The sequence below is a fragment of the Dromiciops gliroides genome, chromosome 1 (genome assembly GCF_019393635.1).
Source record: "Dromiciops gliroides isolate mDroGli1 chromosome 1, mDroGli1.pri, whole genome shotgun sequence".
NCBI lineage: Eukaryota > Metazoa > Chordata > Mammalia > Microbiotheria > Microbiotheriidae > Dromiciops > Dromiciops gliroides.
The window spans coordinates 669601691-669617923 of record NC_057861.1 but is presented as its reverse complement, the minus strand read 5'-3'; the positions used below and the strand labels follow the sequence as shown (position 1 = coordinate 669617923).

Genomic DNA, 16233 nt, shown 5'->3' with positions numbered 1-16233 from the left:
TCCCAATTTTACAAATAGTTAAAAAAAATAAATAAACGCATAAAATTTGCATAAGGTCACATGAAATAAGTGGCAAGGTACCATTCAAACCCAGATCTTCTTACTTCAACAATAGTGCCCTTTCCTTTAGATCAGAGGTTCTCAAGGTGGGGTCTGGGAGCCCCAGAATCCCCAAGACCCTTTCACAGTTTCCAAGAACCCTTTCTCAGGGGGTCCAAGAGGCTCAACCCATTTTTGTGATAATATTAAGGCATTCTTTGTCTCTTTGAATTTGCTGTTGTTGAGTCATTTTTCAGTTGTGTCCGGCTCGTCATAACTCCGTTTGGGGTTTTCGTGGCAGAGATACTGGAGTGGTTTGCCATCACCTTCTCCAGTTCATTTTACAGATGAGGAACTGAGGCCAACAGGGTTAAGTGACCTGCCCAGGGTCACATAATAATAAGTGTCTGAGGCCAGATTTGAACTCACAAAGCTGAGTCTTCCTCCAGGCCCAGCATACTATCCACTGTACCACCTAGCTGGCCTATTCAAATACTCTTCCCTTTTCCAATAACATGTCTGTGTGAGGACAGATTTTCTTCATATACTTCTGTGAAAACAACATATCATGGCAGATTCTCATTAATTTCTTTTTTGTTTTGAAAAATAGGGATTTTTAAAGAAATTATTATTTATGTTAACATGCTGCAGGTTTATTATTGTTTTTTGTTTTTGTTTGGGTTTTTTTTGGTGACGCAATTGGGGTTAAGTGACTTGCCCAGGGTCACACAGCTAGTAAGCGTTAAGTGTCTGAGGCCGGATTTGAACTCAGGTCCTCCTGACTCCAGGGCCAGTGCTCTATCCACTATGCCACCTAGCTGCCTAGCTACTTTTAAATGAATAAACATTTTTTAAATTTTATCATTTAAAATTTCTAATATGGTAAATATTGATGGCTATATCCTAGATATTCAAAAGCTTTAAGGGGGAAAGTGGGGAGTCAATAATTCTAAGAGTGTAAAGGGGCCCTAAGACCAAAAAAGTTTTGTTTTGGTTTTTTTGCAGGGCAATGAAGGTTAAGTGACTTGCCCAGGGTTACACAGCTAGTAAGTGTCAAGTGTCTGAGGACGGATTTGAACTCAGGTACTCCTGAATCCAGAGCCGGTGCTTTATCCACTGTGCCATCTAGCTGCCCCAAAAAGGTTTAAAACTTATCTAACTTTGTCTCTCAGGCTTCCACACACAAATGCTTAATTAGTGTTCCTCAGGGCTCCCAAACTGAGGCCACAAAACACCAGGGCCTCTATCAGGAGGACACTGAGGCAAGAGATTCAATGATGCTCAGGTCTCCTCCACAGCCATTGTCATGTTCTTTCTACCACACCATGACTGGTAGAGAGGTCAAGCCTAGGGACCAGTTGGCCCTACAAGCTGTACCTGTACCTGTGGCTTCTGTGGCCAGACCAGAGCCTGTTAGGAGGCAGCTGGGATATATTAGAGGGAACCTCTGTCTTTGTACTCAGAAAGCGTGGGTGGCTCAATGCCTAGAGTGCTGGACTTAGAGTCAGGAAGACCTGGGTTCAAAACCTTACTCTAACCTCTACTAGGTTTCATGACTGGGTATGTCTCTTAATCTCAGCCTCAGTCTTCTTAACTGTAAAATGGAGATCATATCTATAAGAACTATCTCACAGCAGTGTTGTGAAATTCAAATGAGACAAATAAACAAATAAATAAATGAATGGATAGTTGAATATATGTGTGTATGCATAAATATGTACACACATATATAATCTCATTTGAACCTATAAATATATATATATATATTATTTTTGAAGCATATATAAAGTTGTATATATACATATAAAGGTGTGTTGTATATATAAATATATACATACTGTGTCAAGATAATGGAATGTGATAGATGAGTTTTATCAGATACTCAGGGGCCCACCTGGAGATTAATTTAAACTGATTGGATTGCATAGGGTGACTGCTGAATGGATTACTGGCTGACTTCTAGTTAAGCACATCTGGCTGGTACTTAAGGGTACTTAAGAAAGCATGGTTCTCAGAAGCCGAAAAAACTTTGAACTTTGAAAATGACACTAGTTAATCAGCTTGAAGAACCTCCCATTTCTGGGAGGGGAACATGAAGCAGGAAGCAGATGCTGGCCAGGCTCTTGGGTCTCTTTGGCTGCGAGACATCAGGTGGTAGCAGGGAACTTCACAGGGGAGTTTAGGAAGGTGAGGATTTCAGGCTATAAGAAATCTGTTCTCAATCTTTCTCTTTCTTTTACTATCTTTCAATAAACCCTTAAAAAACCTAAACTCATTTATCAGTGATTGTAGTCAGTTTCCCCCCAAAACTGGGGGGACAGATTAGAACCCACATTTAGAAATTTAAATTGCATAATACATACACATTACTTTTTGTTTTGTTTTGTTTGTTTTTTGGTGAGGCAATTGGGGTTAAGTGACTTGCCCAGGGTCACACAGCTAGTAAGTGTCAAGTGTCTGAGACCGGATTTGAACTCATGTCCTCCACCAGGGCTGGTGCTCTATCCACTGCACCACCTAGCTGCCCCATACACATTACTTTTTGAAGCACATAGAAAGGCATATGTGGACATATACAAAGATATTTGTAGATATTTATCTCTATATATATGTATACATACATTACTTTTTGAAACATATACAAAGATATATGTACATATATATGTATACACACACACACATATGTATACACACATTACTTTTTGAAGCACGTATAAAGGTCAGTCATTACTTTTACTTTTTTTACTTTTTTTTTTTTTGGTGCTGGCAATGAGGGTTAAGTGACTTGCCCAGGGTCACACAGCTAGTGTCAAGTGTCTGAGCCTGGATTTGAACTCAGGTCCTCCTGAATTCAAGGCCAGTGCTTTTCCACTGAGCCACCTAGCTGCCCCTCATTGCCCTGCAAAAACAAAACAACAAAAACTAAAAATTAAAATGACCTGGTACCACCACAGTATCCCAGCCAACCTCTACATGTTCTATGTTTCAGCTAAATGGGAGCACAGCCCAGGAACCCTAGCCTTCTTGCTGTTCCTCACCACAATGCTTATCTCCCAGCTCCATGAATGTCATTCTCTCCTTCTTGACTTCCCTCAAGCCTCAGCTAAAAACCTTCTGTGAGAAGCCTTTTGTTCTGCTTTAATGCTAAGACCTTCCCTCTGAGATCATCTCCAATTTTTTCTGTATATCATTAGTTTCTATGCAGCTGGTTTCATATTGTCTCCCCTAATAGACTGTAAGATCCTTGAAGGTAAGCACTGTCTTCTGCCTTTCTTTGTATCTTTATTTAGCCCTTGGTGTAATGCCTGGAACGTTGTAAGTGCTTAATAAATGCTTATTGACTTGTAGTGCGACTTAGTCTTCTGCCACATCCTTGCCTTTGTTCCTCTGTGCCTGACTCACCCTCCCTCACCTTCTTCACTTGTTGAACTCCAACCTGCCCTTTGTAGCCCAATTCACATTTTCCTTTTTTTTTTCCTTAGCTCATACTCTGAGGTTTCCAAAGCACTTTCCTCACAACTACCCTGTGAGGCAGGTGATGAAAGTATAATTGTCCCATTTTACAGATGAGGAAAGTGAGAACTCAGAAACATTAAAGGATGTGCCAGGTATCTGGCTCTGGGTCCTCCCTTCTTTCCATTGTACCATCCTGCCTCTCTAAGAATCCCTCCCTTCTCCTAATCACTGACAATGTTTCCCCAGACATCTCTCCCCAGCACTTTGCACCTTTCTGGGGCAAGTGTAAAAGTAGCCGAAATTCCATACTTTTAGATTCACAAAAAGATTTACCATGTGAACCTCCCAACAATGCTGTAATATTATACAGTGTATATAATGTGTTCGTTTTTTATTCTTCTATTAACTCCACGAGAACAGTAACTGCGTACTATTTAAGCTCCCTACATGTTCCCTACCTCTGAACAAACTGCTCTGACTACAAAAGGGACTTTTGGATGAAGGATAAATGAATCAAGGAATCATTCTCCACCCATGAGACCAATTTACAGTAATAGACAGTGGGTTCATGTAAGCTTAAAAAAAAAAAGCCCAACAACTCTTATTTAGGATGTGAATAAGTTTTACCAAGCCTTTTTTTCTTTAAAAAAACAAAAGTATATGGTTTATTATATCAGCATTCTAAATGTGTCATTCTTTTTTCTAGTTCTTTAGCATTTTATAAACTAAGTCAATATTGCAGATTGTGGAATAAAGACAGAAATTAGTGCCTGGCATAAATTATACACACACGTATACATGTGTGCATGCACATGCACACATGTATATGTATGGCTATATGTGTATGCATATAGATGTAAGATGCTTTGTAAACCATAAAACACTACAGAATTAGGGGTGTTTATTATTCTAGCATATATATTTTTGCAGTCTATATTTATGTGTATGTGTATTTGTATGTGTATATATATATATATATATATATATATTTTTTTTTTTATTTGACTCTATTTAAATTTTATGGTTTGTTTTTTTTTTTTATCTTAAAGCAAGTAGAATAACTTACCACCATCTTATCTGCATGGAAAGTCCTCTGGTAACAGATACCAGACTGGGTGACCACAATGCCCTGCCCGTGCCGGTGGTCAGCCTGCCACATTCCAATATAACGTTCTCCCCTGAAGGATGAGATAGAGACAATTGGGTGGGGGAGGGGAAGAGGGGTTGGATCATAAACATTGCCCATTTCCCCTCCACAGCAAGATCTGGAGTGGAAGGAATGGGTCCTGTTGGCAAGGTGAATATTACACAGCAAACAAGCCATGAAGGATCCTAGAGAGAGAGATGGAAAAATTAAGGCAACAGCTACCAATTTCTCTAGTACCTTTATTTCCCCCTTTCTTTAATTCCTGCACATTAAAGTGTCATGGGGTGCAGAGAACCCCAGAAGTTCTCTGGGGCACACCAAGGAATCTTCTCCTTGAGAAACTAAACCAGAGGACAGATAACGCCTAGAGAGATAAACTGAACCAAATCAGACTGAGCTAGCTTGGGATTCCTACCCTTCATTCTGGTCTCCCTTACCCTGGGGAGATAAATTTGGGTGTGGCTGTGGCCTATGCATTCTGAAGAGGGATCTGTAGCCACCCCTCACCCAATTCCTTTAGTCACTACCAGTGGGGGATGGTCCTCTCTCACTAAAGGAACTTTTCACGGGCAGATGGTCCACCCCCATCAGTCCTCTATAAAAGTACCTTCCAGTCTCCTGTTCGAGGAGATTTGGTACCTGTGAGCCATGTGCTTTATGCCAAATCTCCCCATGAAAAGGATTTCTTTCATGGTTTCCCTCCCCCCACCCTTCCCTTCCCTTGCTCCTAAATAAACTATCACCTTCTTCTAACTACGTTTTGTGTGCAAGAGGGTGTAATTCTTTAAAGAGGAATTCCTAAGAACCCCAACTCCTACCCCAACCCTGTACCCCATTTTCTCACCATATCAAAAGGGAATGAGTTATAGAAGAAAGCACACTGGATTCGGAGCCAGGACACTTGGATTTGAATCGAACCCTGGCACATTATCATCAATGTGACCTAAAACAAATGCCTTCATCTTTTTGGGCCTCAGTTGCTCCATCTATAAATTAGGGGCACACACTCTCAACCCCACAAAGTTAGTGTCAGGAAGATGCTTCATAAACCATAAAATACCACAGAAATAGGGGTGTTTATTATTCTAGCTTGGACAAGGGTGGAAGCCAGACACCTTCCCAGAAACAGGGTGGAACAGTGAAGAGAGTAGGGTATTAAGGTCAGTAGCGGGGGATTTGACCCTAACCTCAGACTCTTACTACCTGTGTTATCAGTTTCCTTGTGTGTAAAAGAGGGATCGATAACAATTTTTATACTATTAGCTTCCCAGCGTTGTAAGGAAAGGTTTGAAAATCAGAAAATACCATAAAAGTGAACTATTGGGGCAGCTAGATGGTGCAGTGGATAGAGCACCAGCCTTGGAGTCAGGAGTACCTGAGTTCAAAGCCAGCCTCAGACACTTAACACTTACTAGCTGTGTGACCCTGGGCAAGTCACTTAACCCCAATTGCCTCACTAAAAATAAATAAATAAAAAGTGAGCTATTATTATTCTGAATCAATAATAATAGCTAATATCTATATTGCATCTACCATGTGTAAGGTACCTTACATTTATTCTCTCATTTGATCCTCACAACATTAGTAAGGTAGGTACTATTATTATTATACCCGTTTTGTAGATGAGGAAACTGAGGCAAACAAAGGTTCAGTGACTTTCCCAGGCTCACCCAGCTAGAAAGTATCTGAGGTCAGATTTGAACTCAGTCTTGCCCACTGTAGGCCTTATCCATTGCACCACCCGGCTCTCCTATCAATAGCTGCCCTGTCTAGCTGAGACAACCAGACTCCAAAAAAGAAAGGAGTATGGGAAGCTTTTTGAGGAGGCCCAAGGGATGTAAGGAAGAGAGACCCTGAGCTTGTTCAGGAGGATTGGGCAAGCCTCTAGCTTAGGCTGCCATTAAGTAAATCAATTCACAAACATCCGTATCCTACATTTAAACTAATGCCATCTTCTGTTTCAATAGCATTGGTCTTCATAAGATCTCAAAGTCTTTTCTCCTGCTTTGGACCAAATCTTTGAGAAATGGACATTTTAGGGCACGTTCCTCCACTTTGCTAGTAGAAGAACCATGTGGTTTAGAAAAGCGTCATCACAGATTTAAAATGGAATGGTTATCTAAAAGGAACTGAGACCCAGACAGGTCAAGCAATTTGACGAAGGTCACACATGAACAGAGCTGGGATTTGAACCCAGGTCCTCTGACTCACTCATTTATAGAGGATGAGACCAAGGAGAAGACAAGGAAAGGGATGCACCCAGCGACAAAGCCAGTGACTATAATCCTTGTTTCTAGTTCACAGCTCTTTCTGCCATCCTCTGCTGCCTAACCCAAGATTAGCCATGAGAGGAAGTAGCAGGACTTCAAAATCTGATTTTCACTTTCCCAGTGTGGATGCAGAAAGCAATGAGATCACAGGTTCAGAACTGAAACAGACATCACAGACCTTGAGCCTAACCCCACTTATTTTATGGATGAAGTGGTGAAGCACAAACATCTAAGGCAGGATTTGAACCCAGGTCTTCCTGACTCCAAATCCAGTATCCTACTACTTACTACTACTACTACATTACTACTAACTACAGACTACTACTAGCTACTACTACTACTACTACTACTACTACTACTACTACTGCTGCTGCTGCTGCTGCTGCTGCTGCTGCTACTGCTGCACCACTACATTATTACACTACCATGCCATGGGTGCTTGGTTGAGATGGAAAAATCAAATAAAATTTTCCTTGAGAGGGGCAGCGAGGTGGTGCAGTGGATAAAGCATTGGCCCTGGATTCAGGAGGACCTGAGTTCAAATCCGGCCACAGACACTTATTAGTTGTGTGACCCTGGGCAAGTCACTTAACCCTCATTACCCTGCCCCCCCCCCCCAATTAATTAATTAAAAAAATTTTTCCTAGGGGCGGCTAGGTGGTGCAGTGGATAGAGCACCGGCCCTGGAGTCAGGAGTACCTGAGTTCAAATCCAGTCTCAGACACTTAACACTTACTAACTGTGTGACCCTGGGCAAGTCACTTAACCCCAATTGCCTCACTAAAAAAAAAAAAAATTTTCCTTGACTAGGAAACTCAATGAACATAGGGAGTGTATTGAATTCTCTTGAGACAGAACAGGAAGCTAAATCAAGATGAGATGCAAACTAAGACTGCCTTGTTTATTGTTGACCAAAGGAAGTGGGAATGCCTTTTTTGTATAGAAAATGAAGAGAAGGATCCTTTGTGAGGGAGCCAGAGAGAGGTTCTTTCTTAACCCCTTCTGTGCCACAGACCTCTTTGGCAGTGTCTGGTGAAGCCCCTTCTCAGAATCACGTTTTTAAATGAGTGTTACAAAGAAAACCGATTATGTTGAAATTCATATATCAAAACATTTGTTTTAAAACAAGTTCAAAAGCACCGAATTAAGAACCCCTGCTTAGAGGGAAAAGCAGGGAGATTCTAGTGGTGCCTACATTAACATAAATCTCAATTTATAATTCCACACACCCCCAACGGAAACCAAGTGCTTTTGTTTTCCCATTGCTGTGGATTCTAGTCTTTGCTTCCATAATGACTTGGCCCCAGCTTTTCAGGTTTTGAAGAAAGAAGGAACTTTGGCAGGAAGAACCTCCCTCTCCAAGCAGATGCTGGTGCCTTTGTTTAATAATGTGTCAGACAGATGGGACTGACATGCAAATCTTCCAGCCCTCATCACCTTTCCTAATATACTTTACCTGATTCCAGACTAGGTCTAGAGCCCCATGGCCAATCATAAGTTTGAGGGGTCTCCTTATGCCAGTTTTCTCTCTCCTATTTCCCCATCATCTCTCCTGTTCTTGTGAACAGGGGTCATGATTCTCCCTTCCACTGTGGGATCCCTAGGGTCTATTTCTTCCTCAAACTAAGAGATCCCCAAGGACTGTTTCTTCCCAAGTCTCAGATGTCCAGAAGGCAGTGACAGATGGATGAATCAGCTGCTAATAATCCAGGGGAGGCTGGGCCCTTGTGAGCATGAGGAAGCTCAAGCCCCACCTAAGGCCCTTACCTGTCTTTGTCTTCCAAGACCCCATATCCATTCTTCTTGTCCCTGTCCCAGTGCCCCATGAACTTGAAGGGCTTGGGAGCCTGCGGGGAGCTCTCCAGGACCCCAAAGCCATGCCGCATGTTATCTCGGAAGTAGCCTTTGTACATGGACTCATTGGCGTACCTGATGGGGGAAGAAGAGGCCGTAGATCAGCCAACCCCAGGGAGGACACGGTGGCCAGCACATCCTCAAGGAGGGCTCCTCACCCCTACAGTAAGGATACTGAGGCTGAGACACCTCAGAGCCTGGTGTTCATGGGACCATGAGCCATTTCTACTCAAGTCAGTTCACTGAGAAAAATTCCAATGCCCAGTCAGACTGAGGACTGACCTCAGTAACAGAGCGAGTATGAATGCTGTTATCCCTCCTTGGGGATGACAGAGAGATGTCTTAACTCCCCTCCCTAACTGATAATTGGGCAAGAAACTTACTGAAAGACATCTGGGCCACTTTCCACCAGAATCCCCAACTCCACTGGGCCAGGGGTCTCCCCACTGCTTCCTGCTACCCATTATAGTATGGGTGTAATGGCTACTGACCGAAGGACAGCAATAACAAATGTCATGGGGTGCAGAACACCCCCGAAGTTCTCTGGGGCACATCAAGGAAACTTCTCCTTGAGAAACTAAACCAGAGGACAGATAACGCCTAGAGAGATAAGCGGAACAGAGCTAGCTTCGGGATTCCCACCCTTCATTCTCCCTTACCCTGAGGAGATAAATTTGGGTGTGGCTGCGGCCCTTGTCTCCTGAAGAGGGATCCGTAGCCACCCCTCACCCAATTCCCCCAACTACCACCAGTGGGGGATGGTCCTCCCTCACTAAAGGAACTTTCCACAGTCAAATGGTCACCCCTCCCCCCATCAGTCCTAGAAAAGTACCTGCCAATCTCCTGTTTGAGGAGATTGGTACCTCTGAGCCATGTGCTTTGTGCCCATCTCCCCATGAGAAGTCCAAGGATTTCTTTCATGGTTTCCCTCCCCCAACCCTTCCCTTCCCTTGCCCCTAAATAAACTACCACCTTATTCTAACTACTTTTGTGTGCAAGGGGTTTAATTCTTTAAAGAGGAATTCCTAAGAACCCCAACCCCTAACCCAAACCCGTACCCCATTTCCCCATTACACAAACAATAACTAAATCATTCAGAACCTAGGGTGGCCCAGGCAAAGATGTAGGATTTGTAGAAGAAATTAGGAAGAACGTTTAGAGGGAACATAATTGTTGTCTTCAAGTAAGTGAAGACCTATCATGCGCTGTAAGGATTAGACTGCTTCTCTTTAGCTCCAGAGGGAAGAACTTAGATGAACCAGGGGAAATGAGAGAGAAGCAAATTTTAGCACCATAGAAGGAAGTTCCTAATGAGTCAAGGTGTTTAAGTTAAATAGGCTGTCCTGTAAAGTAGCAATTTCCCTATCACTCGAGCTATCCAAGTGGAAGGTAGAAGGAATTCCTGTTCAGGTTCAAGTTGGACAAACTTGCCTCTGAGGTCTCCCTTCCAACAAAGATGCTGTCATCCTCCCCCAGGGGTTCCACCCTTTCCCCTTGTTTGGGTGACTAATGAGACTAGAAAACCCTGCTAAAAAAGTCACTGCTGCCTAGGGGGAGAAGCACCTAGAAATAGGATTCCCAGAACCACAGATGTCAGCACTGGGAGGGATCTTAGATTAGAGACCATTTATTATTTAGTTCAGGTGCTTAATCCGGGGTACACAACTCCTTCATCCCCCAAGGGATCCATGAACTTGAATGGGGAAAAAAAATTACATTTTTGCATTAATATTAGTTTTCTTGTAATATATTTTATGCATTTATTAATTCTGAGAAAGGATCCATATGCCTATAACAAACAAAAAAAATTAAGAACCCTTGATCTAGTTAGGCCCTTTCATTTTATGGAAACTGGGGGGCATAGAGAGAAAGTGATTGGAGCAAGGTCACCCGGTAAAGCCAAGGGCAGAGCCAGGGTCTCACACCCAGCTCTCCTGAATCCACCTTGAGTGTTTGTTCCAATTCACTCTCCTCCTCAATCCCTCCCTGTCCTGCCCTTGCCTCCCCCCAAGGCCCAGAATCATCACTTACTCACAGATGCCATAGCCCAGCATCTGGCCTTCCCGCCAGTGGCATTTGTAACAGTCATACTTGTCTTCAGTCCCATTTGGGACCAGGCGGATCCCAAACCTATAGAATCAATCAAAGATAGAGCATGAAGTCTGCAGTGACCTCCAGTTCCTCTTCACTCCCCCATCTCCAGGACAACATGCCAGGTTAGCTCTCTGGACCTGTCTGTGTCCTGCTACTTAGCCTTCTCTCTTTCCCCATTTAGCTTCTAAAACCCTTTCCCTGCAGGAAGAATTCCTGGATTTAAGTAGTAGTGGTGACGACGACGATGATGATCTATAAATCCAGGAAAAGTGGGTTATTAACAGTTTATATTTCTAATGAGAAAATGTATATAAATTGCTTCACAAACTTTGAAATACTGTGTAAATGAGAGCCATTACTATAATTATTTTTGTTGTGGTGTCATTTCAGTCATGCCTGACTCTTTGTGACCCCATTTGGGGTTTTCTTGGCAAAAAAAAAAACTTGAGTGGTTTGCCATTTCCTTCTCCAGCTCATTTTCCAGATGAGGAAACTGAGGCAAACAGGGTTAAGTGATTTGCCCAGGGGCACACAGCTAGGAAATGTCTGAGGCCAGATTTGAACTCATGAAGATGAGTCTTCCTGATTCCAAGCCCTGTGCTCTATCCACTGTGCACCTAGCTGCCTCACTTTATTCCACTTTGATGTTTACAAAGTCATTTTCCATCCAACAGTCTTGTAAGGTAAGTAATAATAATTTTTTTAAGCATTTTTTTTTTTTTTGGTGAGGCAATTGGGTTTAAGTGACTTGCCCAGGGTCACACAGCTAGTGTTAAGTGTCTGAGGTCACATTTGAACTCAGGTCCTCTTGAATCCAAGGCCAGTCCTGTATCCACTGAGCCACCTAGCTGCCCCGTAAGTAATAATTATTATCCCCATTTTATAGATAAGAGATTTGGCCAAAGTCAAGAGGGTCAAGCCAGCATGAAAGCACAGCAAAACAAATTCATCTTTGCTTCCCTCACCCTCACCCTCCTCCTTTGATCTCTTTATCTTCTCTCTCACACACAAAAACCAGGATGTTTTCTATACCCACAGAAGAGTTAGTCTAACTTTCCCTGGTCCCCCACCCCATGTGGCCTTGGGATTCAGAAAACCCATCTATATGCCTCCCCTTTCCTGAGCTGTCACAGGGGCAGTGCCCTAGGCCTCCCTCCCCTGGTTGTCATCACCCATCTCATCTCACATGGTCTTACCCATGCTCCAGACCCTGGTGGAAACCACCCACGTGATTTCTTCCATCTGGCCACTTCAAGGTGCCCCTGCAACACAGAGGAGTGAAAATTAAAGGCAGTTGGAAGGTAGCTGCTCACTGCCAGGGACAGGAGAGAGGGAGAAGTCATGTCTTTGCTTCTTCCTTAATTCTTCCAGATAGCGATAGCCTGTCCTCAGTGTCACCGACAAGGCGTTTGGAAGCGATGAAAACCATGGGCTAGAGTGACCTGTGAGTCGGGGATTTCTAATAAGGATAAAAACGGCTCCTGGCATTTAGAGAGACCCTCTCAGTTTATAAAGTTCATAGTGCAGAAGAATGCTGGATTTGCAAGCAGAACACTTGGTGTTCTTTCCTTTCTTTCTTTCTTTCTTTCTTTCTTTGAAGGGCAATGAGGGTTAAGTGACTTGCCCAGGGTCACACAGCTAGTAAGTGTCAAGTGTCTGAGGCTGGATTTGAACTCAGGTCCTCCTGAATCCAGGGCCAATGCTTTATCCACTGTACCACCTAGCTGGCCTAAGAGTTTTCTTTTCTTTTCTTTTTGTTTTGTTTTGCTTTAGAAGGCTCAGTGTTCCAGGAACAGCTAGGTGGTGTAGTGGATAGAACACCAGCCCTGGATTCAGGAGGAACTGAGTTCAAATCCAGCCTCAGACACTTGACACTCACTAGCTGTGTGACCCTGGGCAAGTCACTTAACCCCAATTGCCTCACCAAAAAAAAAAAAAAAAAAAAAGAAAGAAAAAAATAGAAGGATCAATGTTCCAACAGTTTTGGAGCTGTCCAAAAGTGGCAGGGGCAGCCTTTTAGGGAAGGTAGGTCCCCCTCCTCAGACGTCTACAAGCAGAGACTGAACAAATGAAGCTTGGAGTATGTGACGATGAAGATTCCTTTTTTTGCGCGGTTGGGCTAGAGCAGTGCTGAGGTCTATCAGCTCTCAGATTCTGCAATACCCCTCCACCCTGAAGAACCCAACACTTCCCCCTGGTCACTCACTTTCCATGAGGCTTCCCCCAGAACCAATCGCCATCATAGGTGGCAAGACGGAGCCGCTCCTCAGTTCGAAAAGTGTAGAGGCAGCAGCGAGAGGCAGGGGGTTTGACCCCCTCCTGTTCCTGGTCCTGCTCTGTCGTGGGCATGTCTCTCTTCCCACTCAGGGCCTGGCAGATGGCCTGGCTCACCTTGGACAGCCAGCAAGCCTGCAGGGGAAAAAAACAAACAAACCAGGATGAGCATTTCAAAGGTTTGGAGAGGGTAGGAAAGAAGCTGAACAGGTCAAGTCATCACACTCCTCTCATTCATATTACTCCTAAAAGAAAACCTTCCTGGATTGGGCAAATAACAACTGAAAGTCTCTAAGCTTCTCCCTGTGTCCTTAGGTATGTGTAGAGCATCCCAAATTGGGAATTAAGAATACTAAGAGTTGGGGCAGCTAGGTGGCGCAGTGGATAGAGCACCGGCCCTGGAGTCAGGAGGACCTGAGTTCAAATTCGGCCTCAGACACTTAACATTTACTAGCTGTGTGACCCTGGGCAAGTCAATTAACCCCAATTGCCTCACCAAAAAAAAAAAAAAAAAGAATACTAAGAGTTTAAGCCCTGTCTCAGACACTAACTGGCTTAGTCAAGCCACTTAACTACTGCCTGCCTCGGTTTCCCCATCTGTAAAATAGGGATAATAATAGCACCTACTTCCCAGGGCTATTGAGAACCAAATCAGATTATCAATTCCCAGGGCTTCACAAACCCTAAAGCTCTACATAAATATTGAGGTTCTCCTCCTCCTCCTCCTCAAGGTAGAACTCTTACCCCTAGTCATAAATGTCCTTCTCCCCACTCCAAACTTTAATCACCCTTAACTGCTACTGGTTATTTCTATTTTTGAGACTCTGACCAGTTATCCCAGTGGTTAGAGAAAGAACCAGATTGGGGTGGGGAGAAGAAGGGTTTAAGGTGGAGAGGGGGGTCCAACTACAGCTAGAATGATTACCTTTACATACCAAAAAAAAAAAAAAATGTTCCCCAGCCTGAGCTTAACCCAGGGACAGAGGAGTCATATTACAATCTTATACTTTGGCTCATAGAGTCAATCAATTGCCTTCTGACTCCAGTTAGTATTTTCTCCTTAGAATATTTGTTGACTAAAATATTCCTCACACCTTCTCTAAATGAATTGTCTTTCCTTACTAGAATGTAAGTTTCCTGAGGGCAGGGACCAGCTTACTTGCTTGTATCTGTGGTACCAGAATATAGCATAATTCTTGGTATATAATTAGTGCTTAATGTTTGGGTTTTTAAAAATGTATCCATTCATGTCATTCAGAGAGAACCATATGAACAAATGGTGTGGTTGTGTGAACTGTTCCCATTGCTAGAGACACAACTCCAAGCACGCTTGCTTCAATCCAAGGGACTAAGAAGATATCTCTGCATATACAAGACAACTCACTATGGAGGGAAAAGAACTCTGGGCTTTATAGCCAAGTGTTAAGGATGCTCATGGTTCACTGGCATGACCCTTCTCCTTTCCTGAACTCAGCTTCCCTCCTTACCCTACTCACCTTGCCCTGGACATCTTTTGCAGAGAGAAAGAACTCTTCTTCAGGTGTGATGACACAGAACCCATACCTGAAAGGACAGGAGTCACAATAAGCAGTCCATGACAATAATCCCACAGTGTAGCAGAATGGACACAGGACTCAAAGAACAAGACCTAGGACCAAGTCACAATTCTGCAATTGACTCTTTCCTTTTTTTTTTTTTGCAGGCAATGGGGGTTAAGTGACTTACCCAGGGTCATACAGCTAGTAAGTGTCAAGTGTCTGAGGCTGGATTTGAACTCAGGTACTCCTGAATCCAGGGCTGGTGCTTTAATCACTGAGCCATCTAGCTGCCCCCAATTGACTCTTTCTGAACCTCAGTTTTTGAGGTTTGTAAAATGGGGGTGATCATACCTACACTATCTACTTCCTAGGGTCAGGAAAGTGCTTTTAGTCTTTAGATGCTACAGAAATGAGTTATTATAATTATTATTTATATATTGAGTTAGCAAAGTACCGTCTCAGAAGGCACGGACATTGACATAAGGCTTTTAAAATTTGCAAAATGCTTTACAAATATCACCTCATCTTATCCTCACAACAATCCTAGAGGTGGGGTGGGTGGTGAGAAGGGGGAAGGAAATAAGCAGGTCACTATGGGAGGATTAGCAGGTGAGAATAATTTGGTCCAACAGCCATGAAGGCAGCTGAAAAAGGTGTCCTGGAGTGCTTGGAGCTTGGTTCAGGCATTGAAGACCCCAAGGTCATCTACCACATCCCAGGTCATCCCCAGTTATCTTGGCTTTTGTCTTGCCACTGGACTCCAATGATTCAGGAAGAGAGAATGAGGCTGGCGGCTCTGTGTAACTCTGCCTCACAAATCCAATTCACCCACAAGTCAAGACAGCACCTGTGATATCATTGGTCTTCTTCAGAAATGAAGGACAAACAACTGCATGCCAGATGCTATGCTGAGTGTTTTACAGATGTTATCTCATTTGAAGTAGATGCTATTATTATCTGCATTTTACAATATGGAAACTGAGTCATGCAAAAAGGTTCACTGACTTGCCTAGAGTCACCCAGCTAGGAAGTGCCTAAGGCTGGATTTGAACCCAGGCTCCATCCAGCACACCCCGTAGCTGGCTATTAATAAAAGGGAAAGGGAAAAAACAAAGTGAAGACTGAGAAACCTTGACCATGGACCAGCATCACACTGCTTTGTGGAAAGAGCTTGGGATTTAAAGTCATAGGACAAAAGCACTGATTTCCTGCCTCAGACATTAAATTATAGGAGCTCTAGTCAGGAGGCACCTTAGAGATCACATATTACAGACCTCTCATTTTACAGAGAAGGAAACCGAGGCTCGGAGAGGTTATTATTTGCTCAAGGCCACACAACCAGTAAGTAGCAGGAACTCATTGTTATGAGTGTAGTCGAAAGGGAAGCTATTATTTTTATTAAATGCCTACTATGTTCCAGGTACTATAATGTACAAAGAAAGGAGAAAAATAACTCCAGTCCCTGCTCTGCTCACAATCTAATGGGGAGACAAAATGTGAACAGCTGTGTACAAACAAGAGGCATCTGGGCTACATCGGGGGTACTCTCAGAGGGCTGGGG

At 43.3% G+C, this 16233-nt stretch overlaps 1 protein-coding gene across 2 annotated transcripts in view; it reads right to left on the bottom strand.

Moving 5' to 3' along the window:
- Nucleotides 1–16233, bottom strand: part of ALS2CL (ALS2 C-terminal like) — a 69839-nt gene that overhangs the window by 19265 nt on the left and 34341 nt on the right. For both annotated transcript variants that reach the window (XM_043975370.1, XM_043975371.1), the window contains exons 9-14: nt 14631–14697; nt 13067–13269; nt 12057–12122; nt 10798–10896; nt 8680–8841; nt 4562–4673 (exon numbers count right to left, since the gene is read on the bottom strand). In XM_043975370.1, the coding sequence (XP_043831305.1) occupies nt 4562–4673; nt 8680–8841; nt 10798–10896; nt 12057–12122; nt 13067–13269; nt 14631–14697 (709 nt within the window). The remainder of the gene's footprint in view (nt 1–4561; nt 4674–8679; nt 8842–10797; nt 10897–12056; nt 12123–13066; nt 13270–14630; nt 14698–16233) is intronic.